Source organism: Lonchura striata, chromosome 39 (genome assembly GCF_046129695.1).
Source record: "Lonchura striata isolate bLonStr1 chromosome 39, bLonStr1.mat, whole genome shotgun sequence".
Taxonomy (NCBI): Eukaryota; Metazoa; Chordata; class Aves; order Passeriformes; family Estrildidae; genus Lonchura; species Lonchura striata.
The window spans coordinates 1,195,073-1,214,219 of NC_134641.1; the positions used below are offsets into that span (position 1 = coordinate 1,195,073).

Sequence of the window (19,147 nt, forward strand, 5' to 3'; positions counted from 1 at the left end):
CTCGTGGTCACTCCTGGTCACTCGCGGCCGTTTTGGGGCGTTTTTGGGCAATTTCGGGGCATTTTTCGGTAATTTTTTGGTCACTTTTGGGGTTGTGGTCACTCAGTGGTCACTCAAGGGTCACTCGTGGTCACTCATGGCCACTCGTGGCCGTTTTGGGGCATTTTTGGGCATTTTTCGGTAATTTTTTGGTCATTCTCGGGGTTGTGGTCACTCAGTGGTCACTCAGGGGTCATTGGTCACTCACTGGTCACTCGCGGCCGTTTTGGGGCGTTTTTGGGCAGTTTCGGGGCTTTTTTAGGAGATTTTGGGGCATTTTTTTGAGATTTTTGGGTCGTTTTTGGGGTTGTGGTCACTCAAGGGTCACTCAAGGGTCACTCAGGGGTCACTCGCGGCCATTTTGGGTCATTTTTGAGGCATTTTTAGGGGATTTTTGGGACTTTTTTTGGCTTTTTGTGTCGTTTTTGGGGTTGTGGTCACTCAGTGGTCACTCAGTGGTCACTCAGGGGTCAGTGGTCACTCAGTGGTCACTCAGGGGTCAGTGGTCACTCGGGGGTCACTCACGGCCATTTTGGGTCATTTTTGAGGCATTTTTAGGGGATTTTTGGGACTTTTTTTGGCTTTTTGGGTCGTTTTTGGGGTTGTGGTCACTCGGGGTCACTCGGGGTCACTCAGTGGTCACTCGGGGTCACTCAGGGGTCACTCAGTGGTCACTCGGGGTCACTCAGGGGTCAGTGGTCACTCGGGGTCACTCGGGGTCACTCGGGGTCACTCAGGGGTCACTCAGTGGTCACTCGGGGTCACTCAGTGGTCACTCGGGGTCACTCAGGGGTCACTCGGGGTCACTCAGTGGTCACTCAGTGGTCACTCGGGGTCACTCAGGGGTCAGTGGTCACTCGGGGTCACTCGGGGTCACTCGGGGTCACTCAGGGGTCAGGGGTCACTCGGGGTCACTCGGGGTCACTCACCCGGGTCCGCTCGGTCAGCAGCGCCGCCCGGGAGCTCCGGCCCAGGAGATCTTCGGCCTCGTCCTTGTCCGGCTCCTCCTCATCCTCGTCCTCGTTCTGGGGGGAAAAACCCAAAAATGGGATTTACAAAAATGCCAAAAATCAGAAACCCCAAAATCCCCAAATCCCCAAAATCCCAAAAATGGGATTTACAAAAATACCAAAAATCAGAAACCACAAAATCCCCAAATCCCCAAAATCCCAAAAATGGGATTTACAAAAATGCCAAAAATCAGAAACCCCAAAATCCCCAAATCCCCAAAATCCCAAAAATGGGATTTACAAAAATGCCAAAAATCAGAAACCCCAAAATCCCAAAATCCCCTAAATCCCAAAAACCCCAACATCCCAAAAACAGAATTTACAAAAATCCCAAAAATCAGAAACCCCGAAATCCCAAAACCCCAAAATCCCAAAAACAGAATTTACAAAAATCTCAAAAAACAGAAACCCCGAAATCCCAAAATTCCAGAAACGGAATTTACAAAAATCCTAAAAAACAGAAACCACAAAATCCCAAAAACCCCAAAACAGAATTTACAAAAATCCCATAAAACAGAAACCCTGAAATCCCGAAAACGGAATTTACAAAAATCCCATAAAACAGAAACCCCGAAATCCCAAAAACGGAATTTACAAAAATCCCAAAAATCAGAAACCCCAAAGACCCAAAATTCCAGAAACGGAATTTACAAAAATCCCAAAAAACAGAAACCCTGAAATCCCAAAATCCCCAAAATCCCAAAATCCCCAAAATCTCAAAAACGGAATTTACAAAAATCCCAAAAAACAGAAACCCCAAAAACCCCAAAATCCCAAAAACCCCAAAATCCCAAAAACAGCATTTACAAAAATCCCAAAACACAGAAATCCCGAAATCCCCAAAATCCCCCAAAATGAACCAAAACCTCCAAAATAAACCAAAAACCCCAAAATCCCCCAAAATGAACCAAAACCCTGAAAACCTCCAAAAACCCCAAAATGAACCAAAAACCCCAAAACCCTCAAAAATCTCAAAATGAACCAAAATCTTCAAAATTAATCAAAAACCCCAAAACCCTCAAAAACCCCAAAATGAACCAAAACCTTCAAAATTAATCAAAAACCCCAAAACACTCAAAAACCCCAAAATGAACCAAAACCTTCAAAATTAATCAAAAACTCCAAAACACTCAAAAACCCCAAAATGAACCAAAACCTTCAAAATGAATCAAAAACCCCAAAATGAACCAAAACCTCCAAAACCCTCAAAACCCCCCAAAACCCCCAAAGTGCCCAAAATGCCCAAAACGCCCCAAATTGCCCCAAACTGGGCCCACCTTGAGGAAGATGCCGACGTTCTTGACCTTCTTCTTGACGGCCGTGAGCAGCACCGCGGGGCCGTCCTGCGGAGACGCCTGATTGGCTGGGGGACGGGCGGGGCCGCAGCCCATTGGCTGGCACGGGGACGGGGCCGCAGCCCATTGGCTGGGGGACGGGCGGGGCCGCAGCCCATTGGCTGGCACGGGGACAGGGCTAAATGCCATTGGCTGGGGGACGGGCGGCGCCGCAGCCCATTGGCTGGCACGGGGACGGGGCTAAATGCCATTGGCTGGGGGACGGGCGGGGCCGCAGCCCATTGGCTGGCACGGGGACGGGGCCGCAGCCCATTGGCTGGCACGGGCATGGGGCTAAATGCCATTGGCGGCACGGGGACAGGGCTGCAGCCCATTGGCTGGGGGACGGGCGGGGCCACAGGCCATTGGCTGGCACGGGGACGGGACTAGATGCCATTGGCTGGGGGACAGGAGGGGCTGCAGCCCATTGGCTGGCACAGGGAAGGGGATGCAGCCCATTGGCTGGCACGGGGACGGGGCTAAATGCCATTGGCTGGCACGGGGATGGGGTTAAACCCGATTGGCTGGGACGGGGTTGGGGTAAAACCTGATTGGCTGGGATGGGGATGGGGCTACAGCCCATTGGCTGGCACGGGGATGTGGTAAAACCTGATTGGCTGCAATGGGGATGGGGCTAAATGCCATTGGCTGGGAGGATGAGCAGGGCCACATGCCATTGGCTATTGGGGAATGGGGGCGGGGCTTTCCTCTGGGGACACGGGATTGGCTGAGAGAATGGACACAGCGGCACCTGATTGGCTGAGAGAAAGGGGCGGGCACACACCGCTGGGTGTGGCCCGGGCCGGGCGAACACGATTGGCCGAGGGGACAGAACCGCAAAACGTGATTGGCCGGGGCGGGGCCAGGCTGGGCTGTGATTGGCCGGCTTGGGGAGGCGCCGGGCTGTGATTGGCCGGCCGGGAGGCCCCGCCCACCTCGTCCACCAATACGGTGTCGCCCAGGAAGAGCGCGTAGGTCCGGTCCTCGGGACGCGCGGCGCCGCGGTTCGGCAGCTCCGACAGCCCCACGTTGACGCTGAACACCATGCCTGGTTTGGGGCGAAAACACGGGAAATCGGGAAAAAACAAAATTAGTGAAGTTTGGGAAAAAACGGGAAAAAAAACGGGGAAAAAACGGGGAAAAACGGGGAAAAAACGGGGAAAAAACGGGGAAAAACGGGGTTAAAATGGGGTTAAAATGGGGGAAAAACGGGGAAAAATGGGTTTGAAAGGCCATGCCTGGTTTGGGGCGAAAACACGGGAAATTGGGAAAAAACAAAATTAGTGAAATTTGGGAAAAAACGGGAAAAAAAACGGGGAAAAAACGGGGAAAAACGGGGTTAAAATGGGGAAAAAATGGGTTTGAAAGGCCCCACGTTGACGCTGAACACCATGCCTGGTTTGGGGCGAAAACACGGGAAATTGGGAAAAAACAAAATTAGTGAAATTTGGGAAAAAACGGGAAAAAAAACGGGGAAAAAACGGGGAAAAAAACGGGGAAAAACGGGGTTAAAATGGGGAAAAAATGGGCAAAAATGGGTTTGAAAGGCCCCACGGTGACGCTGAACACCATGCCTGGTTTGGGGCGAAAACACGGGAAATCGGGAAAAAACGGAATTAGTGAAATTTGGGAAAAAACGGGAAAAAAAACGGGGAAAAAACGGGGAAAAAATGGGGAAAAACGGGGGAAAAATGGGCAAAAATGGGTTTGAAAGGCCCCACGTTGACGCTGAAAACCATGCCTGGTTTGGGGCGAAAACACGGGAAATCGGGAAAAAACGGAATTAGTGAAATTTGGGAAAAAACGGGAAAAAAAACGGGGAAAAAACGGGGAAAAAATGGGGAAAAACGGGGAAAAAACGGGGAAAAACGGGGTTAAAATGGGGTTAAAATGGGGGAAAAACGGGGAAAAATGGGTTTGAAAGGCCATGCCTGGTTTGGGGCGAAAACACGGGAAATTGGGAAAAAACAAAATTAGTGAAATTTGGGAAAAAACGGGAAAAAAAACGGGGAAAAAACGGGGAAAAACGGGGTTAAAATGGGGAAAAAATGGGTTTGAAAGGCCCCACGTTGACGCTGAACACCATGCCTGGTTTGGGGCGAAAACACGGGAAATTGGGAAAAAACAAAATTAGTGAAATTTGGGAAAAAACGGGAAAAAAAACGGGGAAAAAACGGGGAAAAAAACGGGGAAAAACGGGGTTAAAATGGGGAAAAAATGGGCAAAAATGGGTTTGAAAGGCCCCACGGTGACGCTGAACACCATGCCTGGTTTGGGGCGAAAACACGGGAAATCGGGAAAAAACGGAATTAGTGAAATTTGGGAAAAAACGGGAAAAAAAACGGGGAAAAAACGGGGAAAAAATGGGGAAAAACGGGGGAAAAATGGGCAAAAATGGGTTTGAAAGGCCCCACGTTGACGCTGAACACCATGCCTGGTTTGGGGCGAAAACACGGGAAATCGGGAAAAAACGGAATTAGTGAAATTTGGGAAAAAACGGGAAAAAAAACGGGGAAAAAACGGGGAAAAAATGGGGAAAAACGGGGGAAAAATGGGCAAAAATGGGTTTGAAAGGCCCCACGGTGACGCTGAACACCATGCCTGGTTTGGGGCGAAAACACGGGAAATCGGGAAAAAACGGAATTAGTGAAATTTGGGAAAAAACGGGAAAAAAACGGGGGAAAAACGGGGAAAAAAACGGGGAAAAACGGGGAAAAATGGGTTTGAAAGGCCCCATGGTGACGCTGAACACCATGCCTGGTTTGGGGCGAAAACACGGGAAATCGGGAAAAAACGGAATTAGTGAAATTTGGGAAAAAACGGGAAAAAAAACGGGGAAAAAACGGGGAAAAAAACGGGGAAAAACGGGGGAAAAATGGGGGAAAAATGGGCAAAAATGGGTTTGAAAGGCCCCACGGTGACCCTGAACACCATGCCTGGTTTGGGGCGAAAACACGGGAAATCGGGAAAAAACGGAATTAGTGAAATTTGGGAAAAAACGGGAAAAAAAACGGGGAAAAAACGGGGAAAAAAACGGGGAAAAACGGGGTTAAAATGGGGAAAAAATGGGCAAAAATGGGTTTGAAAGGCCCCACGGTGACGCTGAACACCATGCCTGGTTTGGGGCGAAAACACGGGAAATCGGGAAAAAACGGAATTAGTGAAATTTGGGAAAAAACGGGAAAAAAAACGGGGAAAAAACGGGGAAAAAACGGGGAAAAACGGGGAAAAAACGGGGAAAAACGGGGTTAAAATGGGGGAAAAATGGGGAAAAATGGGCAAAAATGGGTTTGAAAGGCCATGCCTGGTTTGGGGCGAAAACACGGGAAATCGGGAAAAAACTAAACTAGTGAAATTTGGGAAAAACGGGAAAAAAAACGGGGAAAAAACGGGGAAAAACGGGGTTAAAATGGGGGAAAAAGCAGGGATTTTGGGGTAAAACCCCATGAATTCGGAATTTTGGGGTAAAAATCCGAAATTTCAGGAATTTATGGGGAAAAACCCTGGGATTTTGGGCCAAAATTCAGGGATTTTGGGGTAAAACCCGTGAATTTGGGTATTATTGGGGCCAAAACCTGGAGATTTTGGGCTAAAACCCCGGGATTTCAGAATCTCGTTATTTCTGGGGCCAAACCCGGGTATTTTGGGGTAAAACCCGTGAATTTGGGTATTATTGGGGTAAAACCCCGGGAATTTAGTTATTTTTGGGGTAAAACCCGAGGATTTCGGGGCCAAACCCGGGGATTTTGGGCTAAAACCCCTGGATTTCGGAATTTTGGAACAAAACCCGGGGGAATTAGTTATTTTTGGGGCCAATCCCAGGGATTTTGGGCTAAAACCCTGGGATTTCGGAATTTTGGAACAAAACCCGGGGATATTCGTTATTTTTGGGGCCAATCCCAGGGATTTTGGGCTAAAACCCTGGGATTTCGGAATTTTGGAACAAAACTCGAGGAATTTTGTTATTTTCGGAGCCAAACCCGGGGATTTTGGGCTAAAACCCCAGGATTTGGGAATTTTGGAACAAAACCCGGGGATATTCGTTATTTTTGGGCTAAAACCCGTGGATTTTGGGGCCAAACCCGGGGGTTTTGGGCTATAACCCCGGGATTTGGGAATCTCGTTATTTTTGGGTTAAAACCCGGGGATTTTGGGTCCAAACCCGGGGGTTTTGGGCTAAAACCCTGGGATTTCGGAATTTTGGAACAAAACCCGGGGGTATTCGTTATTTTTGGGCTAAAACCCCGGGATTTCGGGGCCAAACCCGGGGGTTTTGGGCTATAACCCCGGGATTTGGGAATCCCGTTGTTTTTGGGCTAAAACCCGGGGATTTCGGGTCCAAACCTGGGGGTTTTGGGCTATAACCCCGGGATTTGGGAATCCCGCTGTTTTTGGGGTAAAACCCGGCGGTTTTGGGTCTCTCACCCTTCTTGAGGCGCTGCTGGTTCTTGCTGTTGATGACCAGGGAGCCCTCGCGGAACTCGATGCCCATGGCGAACCTGAGTGACCACAGCGACCCCGCGGTGACCCCGCGGTGACCCCGCGGTGACCCCTGACCCCGCGGTGACCCCGCGGTGACCCCGCGGTGACCCCGCGGTGACCCCTGACCCCGCTCACCCCAGGTTCTTGGTGACCTTGCCCAGCAGCTCCGGCCGCTGCTTCTTGACCACGTCCATGACGGCGGCGTAGACGTCGCAGAGCCGGGCGCCTGCCGGGAGCGGCGGTCACTCAGCGGTCACTCAGGGTCACTCGGGGTCATTCGTGGTCACTCAGGGTCATTCGTGGTCACTCAGCGGTCACTCGGGGTCACTCGGGGTCATTCGTGGTCACTCAGAGTCATTCGTGGTCACTCGGGGTCATTCGTGGTCATTCGGGGTCACTCATGGTCACTCAGTGGTCACTCTGGTCACTCAGCGGTCACTCAGGGTCATTTGTGGTCACTTGGGGTCATTCGTGGTCATTCGGGGTCACTCAAGGTCATTTGGAGTCACTCATGGTCACTCAGCGGACATTCGTGGTCATTTGTGGTCACTCAAGGTCATTTGGAGTCACTCATGGTCACTCAGGGGTCATTCGTGGTCATTCGGGGTCACTCAGGGTCATTCACAGTCATTTGGAGTCAGGGGTCACTCAGCGGACATTCGTGGTCATTCAGGGGTCAGCGGTCACTCTCGGTCACTCAGTGGTCACTCAATGGTCAGTCGGGGTCACTCAGGGGTCAGTGTGGTCACTGTGGTCACTCAGTGGTCACTCAGGGGTCATTCGTGCTCATTCGGGGTCATTCAGGGTCACTCAAGGTCATTCACAGTCATTTGGGGTCACTCGGGTCATTCGTGGTCATTCAGTGGTCACTCGGGGGTCAGTGGTCACTCAGAGTCAATCTGGGTCATTCATGGGTCATCGGTCACTCGGCGGTCACTCAGTGGTCACTCAGGGTCATTCACACTCACTCGGGGTCACTCAGTGGTCATTCACACTCACTCGGGGTCACTCAGTGGTCACTCATGGTCACTCAGTGGTCATTCAGGGGTCAGCGGTCACTCGGGATCATTCAGTGGTCACTCAGTGGTCAGTCAGTGGTCACTGTGGTCACTCTGTGCTCACTATGGTCACTCAGTGGTCACTCAGCGGTCACTCTGTGCTCACTGTGGTCAGTCAGTGGTCAGTGTGGTCACTCTGCAGTCACTGTGGTCAGTGTGGTCACTCAGTGGTCACTGTGGTCACTCAGTGGTCAGTGTGGTCACTCTGGTCACTCAGTGGTCACTCAGCGGTCACTCAGCGGTCACTCACCGTGCCGCAGCTCCTGCAGCAGCACCTCCTGCAGCCCCAGCAGGAACCCGCAGTGTCCGTGGGGTCAGTGGTCACTCTGGTCACTCAGTGGTCACTCTGGTCAGTCAGTGGTCACTCAGTGGTCACTCTGGTCACTCACCGTGCCGCAGCTCCCGCAGCAGCACCTCCTGCAGCCCCAGCAGGAACCCGCAGTGTCCGTGGGGTCAGTGGTCAGTGTGGTCACTCTGTGCTCACTGTGGTCACTCTGGTCAGTCAGTGGTCACTCTGGTCACTCAGTGGTCACTCAGTGGTCACTCTGGTCACTCACCGTGCCGCAGCTCCCGCAGCAGCACCTCCTGCAGCCCCAGCAGGAACCCGCAGTGTCCGTGGGGTCAGTGGTCAGTGTGGTCACTCTGTGCTCACTGTGGTCACTCTGGTCAGTCAGTGGTCACTCTGGTCACTCTGGTCACTCAGTGGTCACTCAGTGGTCACTCAGTGGTCACTCTGGTCACTCACCGTGCCGCAGCTCCCGCAGCAGCACCTCCTGCAGCCCCAGCAGGAACCCGTAGTGTCCGTGGGGTCAGTGCTCACTGTGGTCACTCTGGTCAGTCAGTGGTCAGTCAGTGGTCACTCTGGTCACTCAGTGGTCACTCAGCGGTCACTCGGCGGTCACTCACCGTGCCGCAGCTCCCGCAGCAGCACCTCCTGCAGCCCCAGCAGGAACCCGTAGTGTCCGTGGGGTCAGTGGTCACTGTGGTCAGTGTGGTCACTCTGTGCTCACTGTGGTCACTCTGGTCAGTCAGTGGTCACTCAGCGGTCACTCACCGTGCCGCAGCTCCCGCAGCAGCACCTCCTGCAGCCCCAGCAGGAACCCGCAGTGTCCGTGGGGTCAGTGGTCACTCTGGTCAGTCAGTGGTCACTCAGTGGTCACTCTGGTCACTCAGCGGTCACTCTGGTCACTCACCGTGCCGCAGCTCCCGCAGCAGCACCTCCTGCAGCCCCAGCAGGAACCCGCAGTGTCCGTGGGGTCAGTGGTCAGTGTGGTCACTCTGGTCAGTCAGTGGTCACTCTGGTCACTCAGTGGTCACTCAGTGGTCACTCATGGTCACTCAGCGGTCACTCACCGTGCCGCAGCTCCCGCAGCAGCACCTCCTGCAGCCCCAGCAGGAACCCGTAGTGTCCGTGGGGTCAGTGGTCAGTGTGGTCACTCTGTGCTCACTGTGGTCACTCTGGTCACTCAGTGGTCACTCTGGTCACTCAGTGGTCACTCAGCGGTCACTCAGCGGTCACTCACCGTGCCGCAGCTCCCGCAGCAGCACCTCCTGCAGCCCCAGCAGGAACCCGTAGTGTCCGTGGGGTCAGTGGTCAGTGTGGTCACTCTGTGCTCACTGTGGTCACTCTGGTCAGTCAGTGGTCACTGTGGTCACTCAGTGGTCACTCAGTGGTCACTCTGGTCACTCACCGTGCCGCAGCTCCCGCAGCAGCACCTCCTGCAGCCCCAGCAGGAACCCGTAGTGCTCCTGCATCTCCTGCGACGGGTCCACCATCAGCGTCCGCACCAGGTTGGAGCAGTAGGACTTGTAGCGGATGCCCATGGAGCAGGTGATGGCCCCGAAGTGCATGTGGGACTTGTCGCTGCGGGTTTGGGGTGAAAAAACGGGATTTTGGGAAAAAACGGGGGGAAAAATGGAGAAATTGTCAAAAACGGCGAAAAAACGGCAAAAAATGGGGAAATTGGGTCAGGAATGGGTCAGAAATGGGGTCAGGGATGGGGGTGATGGCCCCGAAGTGCATGTGGGACTTGTCGCTGCGGGTTTGGGGCGAAAAAACGGGATTTTGGGAAAAAACGGGGAGGAAAACGGAGAAATTGTCAAAAACGGTGAAAAAACAACAAAAAATGGTCAAAAACGGCGATTTTGGGTCAGAAACGGGACAGAAATGGGGTCAGGGATGGGGGTGATGGCCCCGAAGTGCATGTGGGACTTGTCGCTGTGGGTTTGGGGCAAAAAAACAGGATTTTGGGAAAAAACGGGGAGAAAAATGGAGAAATTGTCAAAAACGGCAAAAGAACGGCAAAAAATGGGGAAATTGGGTCAGGAATGGGTCAGAAATGGGGTTAGGGATGGGGGTGATGGTCCCGAAGTGCATGTGGGACTTGTCGCTGTGGGTTTGGGGTGAAAAAACGGGATTTTGGGAAAAAATGGGGAGAAAAACAGAGAAATTACCAAAAAATGTGAAAAAACGACAAAAAATGGTCAAAAATGGTGATTTTAGGTACCTGACGACGCTGAATTTGAGGTTGTCATTGCCACCACTCTGGATGACCAAGGTGGACCAATTTTTTGGGCGAAATTTGGTCAATTTTTGGCGGTTTTTTTGCTAATTTTGTTTTTTTTTCAAATCTTGGTAAATCAGCCCAAATTTGCCCAAATCCAGGCGATTTTGGGTACCTGGCGACGCTGAACTTGAGGCTGCCATTGCCACCACTCTGGATGACCAATGTGAACCAATTTTTTGGGCGAAATTTAATCAATTTTTGGCGGTTTTTTGCTAATTTTGTTTTTTTTTCCAAATCTCGGTAAATCAGCCCAAATTTGCCCAAATCCAGGCGGTTTGGGTACCTGACGACGCTGAATTTGAGGTTGTAGTTGCCGCCGCTCTGGATGATGGGGGGGTAGCACATCTCCACGGCCGAGGGGTCGGCGCCCGCCAGGAATTTCTTCTCCTCGATGGCTTTCTCCACCGCCTCGGCCAGCTTGCTGTGCCGCACCTTCTGCGGGCAGTGACGTCATCACAGCGTCAGTTTGGGGCAAAAAAACACAATTCTGCGATTTCGGTGAAAAAAACCCGATTTTCGGCGAAAAAACGGCGATTTTACGCGAAAAAACGGCGATTTTTGGCCAAAAAATCCGAATTTTCAGAGGGAAAATCCCTGTTTTTGGTTTTTGGTCTGAAAGCCCAAATTGTCAGCCAGGATTTTGGGGTGAAAACACAAATTTTCAGGCAAAAAATCCCAGGTTTGGAGTGAAAATGCCAATTCTGGAATTTTGGCAAAAAAACGTGATTTTTGGTCAGAAATTCCCGAATTTTAGGCAGAAAAATCTCAATTTTTGGCCAGGAAACCCCGATTTTAGGCCGGGATTTCAGGGTGAAAACGGCAATTCCAGGATTTTGGACAAAAAAATCTAATTTTCAGACAAAACTCCTGATTTTTAGCCCAAAAAAAACCCGATTTTGGCAAGAAAATCCCGATTTTCGGCAAAAAAATCCCCATTTTCAGCCAGGATTTCAGGGTGACCCCAAAACTTCAATTTTTAACCCAACCCAACCTTAAAATCCAATTTTAACCCAACTCAACCTTAAAACTCCAATTTTTAACTCAACCCAACCTCAAAATTCTAATTTTTGACCCAACTCAACCTCAAAATCCAATTTTAACCCAACTCAACCTCAAAACTCCAATTTTTGACCCAACCCAAACCCAAAACTCCAATTTTTGACCCAACCCAATCTCAAAATCCAATTTTTGACCCAACTCAACCTCAAAATCCAACTTTTGACCCAACCCAACCTCAAAACTCCAATTTTTGACCAACCCAATCTCAAATTCCAATTTTTGACCCAACCCAACCTCTAAACTCCAATTTTTGCCCCAACCCGGACCCAAACCCGCCGGATTTGGCCCCAACCTCGTCGGCGTCGACGATCTCCATGACGCGCTCCTTGAAGAACTTGGTGAAGACCTCGGAGGTGATGGCGGCCGCCTTGCGCATCAGCTGCAGCTCCACCTCCTCCTTGGCCGCCATGGCCTGCGCCACGGCCGCGCTGACGTCCACCTGCGGCGACGGCCAGCGTTGACCCTTCCGACCCAACGTTGACCGTTCCGACCCAACTTTGACCCTTCTGACCCAACGTTGACCGTTCCGACCCAACTTTGACTGTTCCGACCCAACATTGACCCTTCCAACCCAACCTTGACCCTTCTGACCCAACATTGACCCTTCTGACCCAACGTTGACCCTTCTGACCCAACGTTGACTCTTCCGACCCAACTTTGACCCTTCCAACCCAACTTTGACTCTTCCAAGCCAAGTTTGACTCTTCCAACCCAACTTTGACAGTTCCGACCCAACGTTGACCCTTCCAACCCAACCTTGACCCTTCCAACCCAACCTTTACCCTTCTGACCCAAGACTGACCCTTCCAACCCAACCTTGACCCTTCTGACCCAACATTGACCCTTCCAACCCAACACTGACCCCTTCCAAGCCAACTTCTACTCTTCCAACCCAAATTTGACTCTTCCAACCCAATTCCAACTCTTCCAACCCAACCTTGACCCTTCTGAGCCAACGTTGACCCTTCTGACCCAACGTTGACCCTTCTGACCCAACATTGACCCTTCTGACCCAACTTTGACTCTTCCAACCCAACGTTGACCCTTCCGACCCAATGTTGACCCTTCCGACCCAACTTTGACCCTTCCAACCCAACTTTGACTCTTCCAACCCAATTCCAACTCTTCCAACCCAACCTTGACCCTTCTGACCCAACTTTGACTCTTCCAACCCAACGTTGACCGTTCCGACCCAACGTTGACCGTTCCGACCCAACTTTGACTCTTCCAAGCCAAGTTTGACTCTTCCAACTCAATTCCAACTCTTCCAACCCAACCTTGACTCTTCCAACCCAACTTCTACTCTTCCAACCCAACTCTGACCCTTCCAACCCAATTCCAATTCATCCAACCCAACTTTGACCCATCCAACCCAACTTTGACCCAACTTCGACCCTTCCAACCCAATTCTGACCATTCTGATCCAACTTCTTCTCTTCCAACCCAACTTTGACCATTCTGACCCAACTTCGACTCTTCCGACCCAACCCTGACCCACCCAACCCAACCCCAACCCAACTTTGACCCACCCAACCCAACCCCAACCCAACTCTGCCCCCCCGGACCTTCTCGAAGCCCTCCTTGGCCAGGGCGTCGTTCCAGCTCCTCAGGAAGTCGCCGGGGAACTTGTCCTTGGCGAAGACGCCGAGGCGGCGCCCGGCGCGGCTGCTCCGCAGCGCCTCCAGCAGCTTCTCGAAGTTGGCCTTGTTGCTCTCGTTCTGCGGCGCCCAAAAACCCGGAGGGTCACCCCAAAACGGCCACCAAAACCAAAGCGACCTCAACGTGGCGCCCGGGGACTCCAAAATGGCGCCAGGGGACACCAAAATGGCCACCAAAACCAAAGCGACCTCAACATGGCGCCCAGGGACTCCAAAATGGTCTCTAGGAGCTCAAAATGGCGCCCGGGAACACCAAAATGGACACCAGGACACCAAAATGGACACCAGGACACCAAAATGGCGCCCGGGAACACCAAAATGGACACCAGGACACCAAAATGGCCACCAAAACCAAAGCAACCTCAACATGGCGCCCGGGGACTCCAAAATGGCTCCCGGGGACACCAAAATGGCGCCCGGGGACACCAAAATGGACACCAGGACACCAAAATGGCCACCAAAACCAAAGCGACCTCAACATGGCACCCGGGGACTCCAAAATGGTCTCTAGGAGCTCAAAATGGCGCCCGGGAACACCAAAATGGACACCATGACACCAAAATGGCCTCCAGGACCCCCAAAAACCCATAAATTATCTCAAAATGGCCTCCAGGACCCCAAAATGGCGCCCTGGACTCGAAAATGGCTTCCAGGACCCCAAAATGGCCTCCAAGACCCTAAAATGGCCTCCAAGACTCCAAAATGGCTCCCAGGGACACCAAAATGGCACCCTGGACCCCAGAATGACCCAAAATGGCCCCCAGGACACTAAAATGGCCCCCAAGAACCCAGAGTGGCCTCAAAATGGACACCGGGACACTAAAATGGCCACCAAAACCCAAAGTGACCCCAAAGTGGCCCAAAATTGACACCAGGACCCCAAAGTGGCCTCAAAATGGACACCGGGACCCCAAAAAAACTCCAAATGACCCCAAAATGGCCTCCAGGACAGCAAAATGGCCACCGGGACCCCAAAATGGCCACCAGGACCCCTAAAAACCCCAAAATTACCCCAAAATGGCCTCTGAAACCCCAAAACAGCCACCAGGACCCCAAAAAGACCCAAAATGCCCCAAAATGGCCTCCAGCACCCTAAAATGGCCTCCAGTGACCTGAAGATGACTCAAAATGGCCCCAAAAAACCCCAAAATGACCCAAAACCCCCCAAAATTGGCCCAAAACATCCCAAAATCGCCCCAAAAGGTCTCCACCTTCTCGCGGACCAGCAGCATGACCCCAAGTTGACCAAAACCCCCCAAAATCGCCCCAAAAGGTCCCCACCTTCTCGCGGACCAGCAGCGTGACCGCCGGGAGGCCGTTGGTGCCCTCGGCGCCCTTGGCCGGCGCCACCTGCTTGAGGAACTCGACTTTCTTCCGGCTGGCCAGGAACAGGACGCGCTCCTCGCAGAACAGCATCACCGTGTCCGTCAGCTCGTAGCCGAAGAGCCACGTCTGGAGAGCCCCAAAATCCATCAGAACGCCCCAAAAGTGACCCAGGAATCCAAAAAACCTCAGAGAAACCCAAAAAACCTCTGAGGAACCCAAAAAACCTCTGAGGAACCCAAAAAACCTCAGAGGAAGCCAAAACACCTCAGAGAAAACCCAAAAAACCTCAGAGGAACCCCAAAAAACCTGAGAGGAACCCAAAAAACCTCAGAGGAACCCAAAAATCCACCCAGGAACCCAAAGATGAGCTCCTGGCAGAACAGCATCACCGTGTCCGTCAGCTCGTAGCCAAAGAGCCACGTCTGGAGAACCCCAAAATCCATCAGAACGCCCCAAAAATGACCCAGGAATCCAAAAAACCTCAGAGAAATCAAAAATATAACCCAGGAATCCAAAAAACCTCTGAGGAACCCAAAAAACCTCAGAGGAACCCAAAACACCTCAGAGAAAACCCAAAAAACCTCAGAGGAACCCAAAAAACCTCAGAGGAACCCAAAAAATCACCCAAGATCCCAAAAAATCACCCACAAACCCCAAAAAACCTCAGAGGAACCCCAAAAAACCACACAGGAACCCAAAAAAACTCAGAGAAATCAAAAATATAACCCAGAAATCCAAAAAACCTCAGAGTAACCCAAAAAACCACCAAGGAACCCCAAAAAACCTCAGGGAAATCCCAAAAACCACCCAGGAACCCCAAAAAACCTCAGAGAAACCCCAAAAATCTCCAAAATACACCAAAAATCATGAGGGAGACCCCAATAAACGGCTGGGAAACACCAAAAACTGACCAAGGAAACCCAAAAAGAGACAAAGAAACCCCAAAAGAGACCAAAAAAACCCAAAAAGAAGAAAAGAAACCCCAAAATGGACCAGGAAAACCCCAAAAGGAACAAAAAAACCTCAAAATGGATCAAGGACACCCCAAAATGGACAAAAAAAACCAAAAAGGGACAAAGAAACCCAAAAATGGATCATGAAAACCCCAAAAAGGAACAAAAAACCCAAAATGGAACCAAGAAACCCCAAAAAGGAACAAAAAAACCCAAAAAGGAACAAAAAAAAACCAAAAAGGAACAAAAAACCCCAAAAAGGAACCAAGAAACCCCAAAATTAACAAAAATCCCCAAAATTTATGAGGAAAACCCCGAAAGGAACCAGACAAAAATGATGGGAAAGTCCCCAAAAGCAGGAGAGAAACCCCAAAAATGGGGGAATTTACCCCAAAATGGGGAAATTTGCCCCAAAATGGGGGATTTACCCCAAAAATAGGAAATCTAGCTAAAACTGAGAGAATTCAGCCAAAAATGGGGAAATTTATCCTAAAATGGGGGAATTTACCCCAAAAATGGGGGATTTACCCCAAAATGGGGGGGATTTATCCCAAAAATGGAGGATTTTACCCCAAAAATGGGGGATTTACTCCAAAAATGGGGGATTTATCCCAAAATTGGGGGATTTATCCCAAAATTGGGGGGATTTACCTCAAAAATGGGGGATTTACTTTAAAATTGGGAGATTTACCCAAAAAATGGGGGATTTATCCCAAAAAATGAGAAAATTCATCCAAAATTGAGAAAATTTTCCCAAAAATGAAGGGATGCCCCTAAAAATGATAAAATTCAGCCCAAACTGGGAGAATTTGCCCAAAAATGAGAAAATGTACCCAAAAATGAAACCAAAAGGGATTTTGGGGGTTTTCTCAGGAATTTCGGGGTTTTCCTCATGATTTTGGTTTTTTTCCCAGAATTTCGGGATTTTTCACACAGATTTTGGGGTTTTCCTCACGATTTTGTTTTTTTCCCCAAGATTTCAGGATTTTTAAATTTTTCACCAACATTTTTGGAGTTTTCCTCACGAACTTCAAGTTTTTCCTCATGATTTTGTTTTTTTCCCAGGATTTTGGGATTTTACACTGAGATTTTTGGGGTTTTTCTCAGGAATTTCGGGCTTTTCCTCAGGATTTGGGTTTTTTTCCCAGAATTCAGGATTTTCCCCCCAGATTTTAGTTTATTTTCTGTTTTTTTGCCCACCTGCAGCGCCGTGGACTTGGCGTAGACGATCTCCTCGTCCACGCCCACGGCCACCACGATGGCGTCGACGCCGCCGAACTCATCCTCGCCTTTCTGTGGGGCAGGAGACCCAAAATCAGCCAAATTCACCCCAAAATCACCCCTGCAGCAGCCCCAAATTCACCCCAAAATATCCCTGCAACAACCCCGAATTTACCCCAAATTTACCCCAAAATTTCCCCAACACTGACACCGCCAAACTCATCTTTGCCTTTCTGGGGGCAGGCGACCCAAAATCACCCAAATTCACCCCAAAAATTCCCAATTGGCACCCCCAAATTCACCCAAAAAATTCCCCTGAAGCAGCCCCAAATTCACCCCAAAAATTCCTCTGCAGAAACCCCAAATTTACCCCAAAATATCCTCCATCAGCAACCCCAAATTCACCCAATTTCACCCCAAAAAATCCCCTGCAGGAACCCTGAATCCACCCAAAAAAATCCCCTACAGGAGCTCCAAATTCACCCAATTTCACCCCAAAAAATCCCCTACACCAGCCCCAAATTCACCCCCAAAAATCCCCTGCAGCAGCCCCAAATTCCACAAAATTCACCCCAAATTCACTCCAAACCCTCAACATTCCCTCAGCCCCCCCAGATTTCCCTAAACCCCCCAAATTTACCTCAAATGCCCCAAATTCACCCCAAATCCCCCGAATTCACCTCAACCCCTCCAAATTCACCCCAAAACCCCCAAATTCACCTCAAACTGCCAAAAATTTAAACCAAATTCACCCCAAAACCCCCAAACCCCCTCAGGCCCCCCAAATTTACCCCAAACCTACAAAATCCCCCTCAAATTTACCTCAAACTCCCTAAATTTACCCCAAACCCCCCAAATTCACCCCAAACCCCCTAAATTCCCCTCAAACCCCCCAAATCCCACAAATTCATCCCAAATCCCCCTCAAGCCCCCCAAATTTACCCCAAACCACCCAAATCCCCCAAATTTACCCCAAACCCCCCAAATTTACCCCAAACCCCCCAAGTTTCCCTCAAACCCCCTCAAATCTCCCAAATTTCCCTCAAATCCCCCAAATTTCCCTCAACCCCCCCTCAAACCCCCCAAATTTACCCCAAACCCCCCAAATCCACCCCAAATCCCCCTCAAATCCCCCAAATTTCCCTCAAATCCCCCAAATTTCCCTCAAATCCCCCAAATTCCCCTCAAACCCCCTGAAATCCCCCAAATTCCCCTCAAATCCCCCTCAAAGCCCCCAAATTCACCTCAAATCCCCCAAATTTCCCTCAACCCCCCCAAATTTACCCCAAACCCCCCAAATCCCCCTGAAATCCCCCAAGTTTCCCTCAACCCCCCCTCAAACTCCCCAAATTTACCCCCAAACCCCCTCAAACGCCCCAAATTTACCCCAAACCCCCCAAATCCACCCCAAATCCCCCCCAAACCCCCCAAGTTCCCCCCAAACCCCCTCAAACCGCCCAAATCCCCCTGAAATCCCCCAAGTTCCCCTCAAACCCCCCAAATTTCTCTCAAAGCCCCTGAAATCCCCCAAGTTCCCCTCAAACCCCCCCAAATTCCCCTCAAACCGCCCAAATCCCCCTGAAATCCCCCAAGTTCCCCCCAACCCCCCCCCAGCCCCCTCCCCCCGCCCCTCCCCCACCTGCCAGCTGGCGTAGAGCCGCCGCAGCCGCCGCGCGAAGGCCTCGCGGTCCAGGCTCAGCGCCATCAGCGGCCCGGCCGCGGCCCCGCCGGAGCCGGGCGGGGAACCGCCGGGGCGGGGCGGGACCTTCCTCCGCTCGGCCGCCTCCTCCTCCTCCTCCTCCTCCTCCTCCTCCTCCGCCGCCGCCGCTGCCGCTGCCGCCCGTGCCGCGCCGCGGCGCCCGCCGGAAGCGCCGCCTGAGGCGACTTCCGCTTCCGGTGCGCGCGCGAAGGGCGGGAGGCGGAGGAGGAGACGGTGAGGGAGGGGAAAAGAGCGGCCGGGGAGGGGAAAGGGGGAGTTTGGATGAGAAAAAGGAGGAGGAAAATGGGGGGAAAGGGGAAAAAACACACAAAAAAACAAACAAAAAAACAAACAAATGCGGGTGAAATCGGTGAGGGGGGGGAAAAGGAACGGGGGGTCACGTGACGGCGGAGAGGCGGGAAAAGGGGAGCGCGGGGCGCCGGCGTCACGTGACCGCCCCCCCCTCGCGCCTGCGGAGGGGAAAAGGCGGGAAAAGGGGCGGGGCCAGAGGGGTCACGTGATGGGGAGGGAGAAATGGAGGAGGAGAAATGGAGGAGAGGGAGAGAAATGGAGAGGGAGAGAAATGGAGAGGGAGAGAAATGGGGAGGGAGAGAGAGATGGGGAGGGAGAGAGAGATGGGGAGGGAGAGAGAGATGGGGAGGGAGAGGAGCGGAAAGGAAATGGGGAGAGGGAGATGGAGACAGAAATGGAGAGGGAGAGGAAAGGGAGGGAGAAATGGAG

At 51.5% G+C, this 19,147-nt stretch overlaps 1 protein-coding gene across 1 annotated transcript in view; it reads right to left on the reverse strand.

The window, feature by feature from the left end:
- SUPT16H (SPT16 homolog, facilitates chromatin remodeling subunit) overlaps nt 1–18,462 on the reverse strand; it is a 44,730-nt gene extending 26,268 nt beyond the window's left edge. Inside the window, exons 1-12 of the mRNA XM_077789934.1 lie at nt 18,347–18,462; nt 16,687–16,779; nt 14,489–14,659; nt 13,115–13,267; nt 11,842–11,988; nt 10,774–10,925; nt 9,615–9,787; nt 7,001–7,091; nt 6,809–6,882; nt 3,319–3,431; nt 2,327–2,392; nt 969–1,064 (exon numbers count right to left, since the gene is read on the reverse strand). Of these exons, the coding sequence (XP_077646060.1) occupies nt 969–1,064; nt 2,327–2,392; nt 3,319–3,431; nt 6,809–6,882; nt 7,001–7,091; nt 9,615–9,787; nt 10,774–10,925; nt 11,842–11,988; nt 13,115–13,267; nt 14,489–14,659; nt 16,687–16,779; nt 18,347–18,412 (1,395 nt within the window). The 5' untranslated portion in view covers nt 18,413–18,462. The remainder of the gene's footprint in view (nt 1–968; nt 1,065–2,326; nt 2,393–3,318; nt 3,432–6,808; nt 6,883–7,000; nt 7,092–9,614; nt 9,788–10,773; nt 10,926–11,841; nt 11,989–13,114; nt 13,268–14,488; nt 14,660–16,686; nt 16,780–18,346) is intronic.
- Nucleotides 18,463–19,147: the final 685 nt, after the last annotated feature.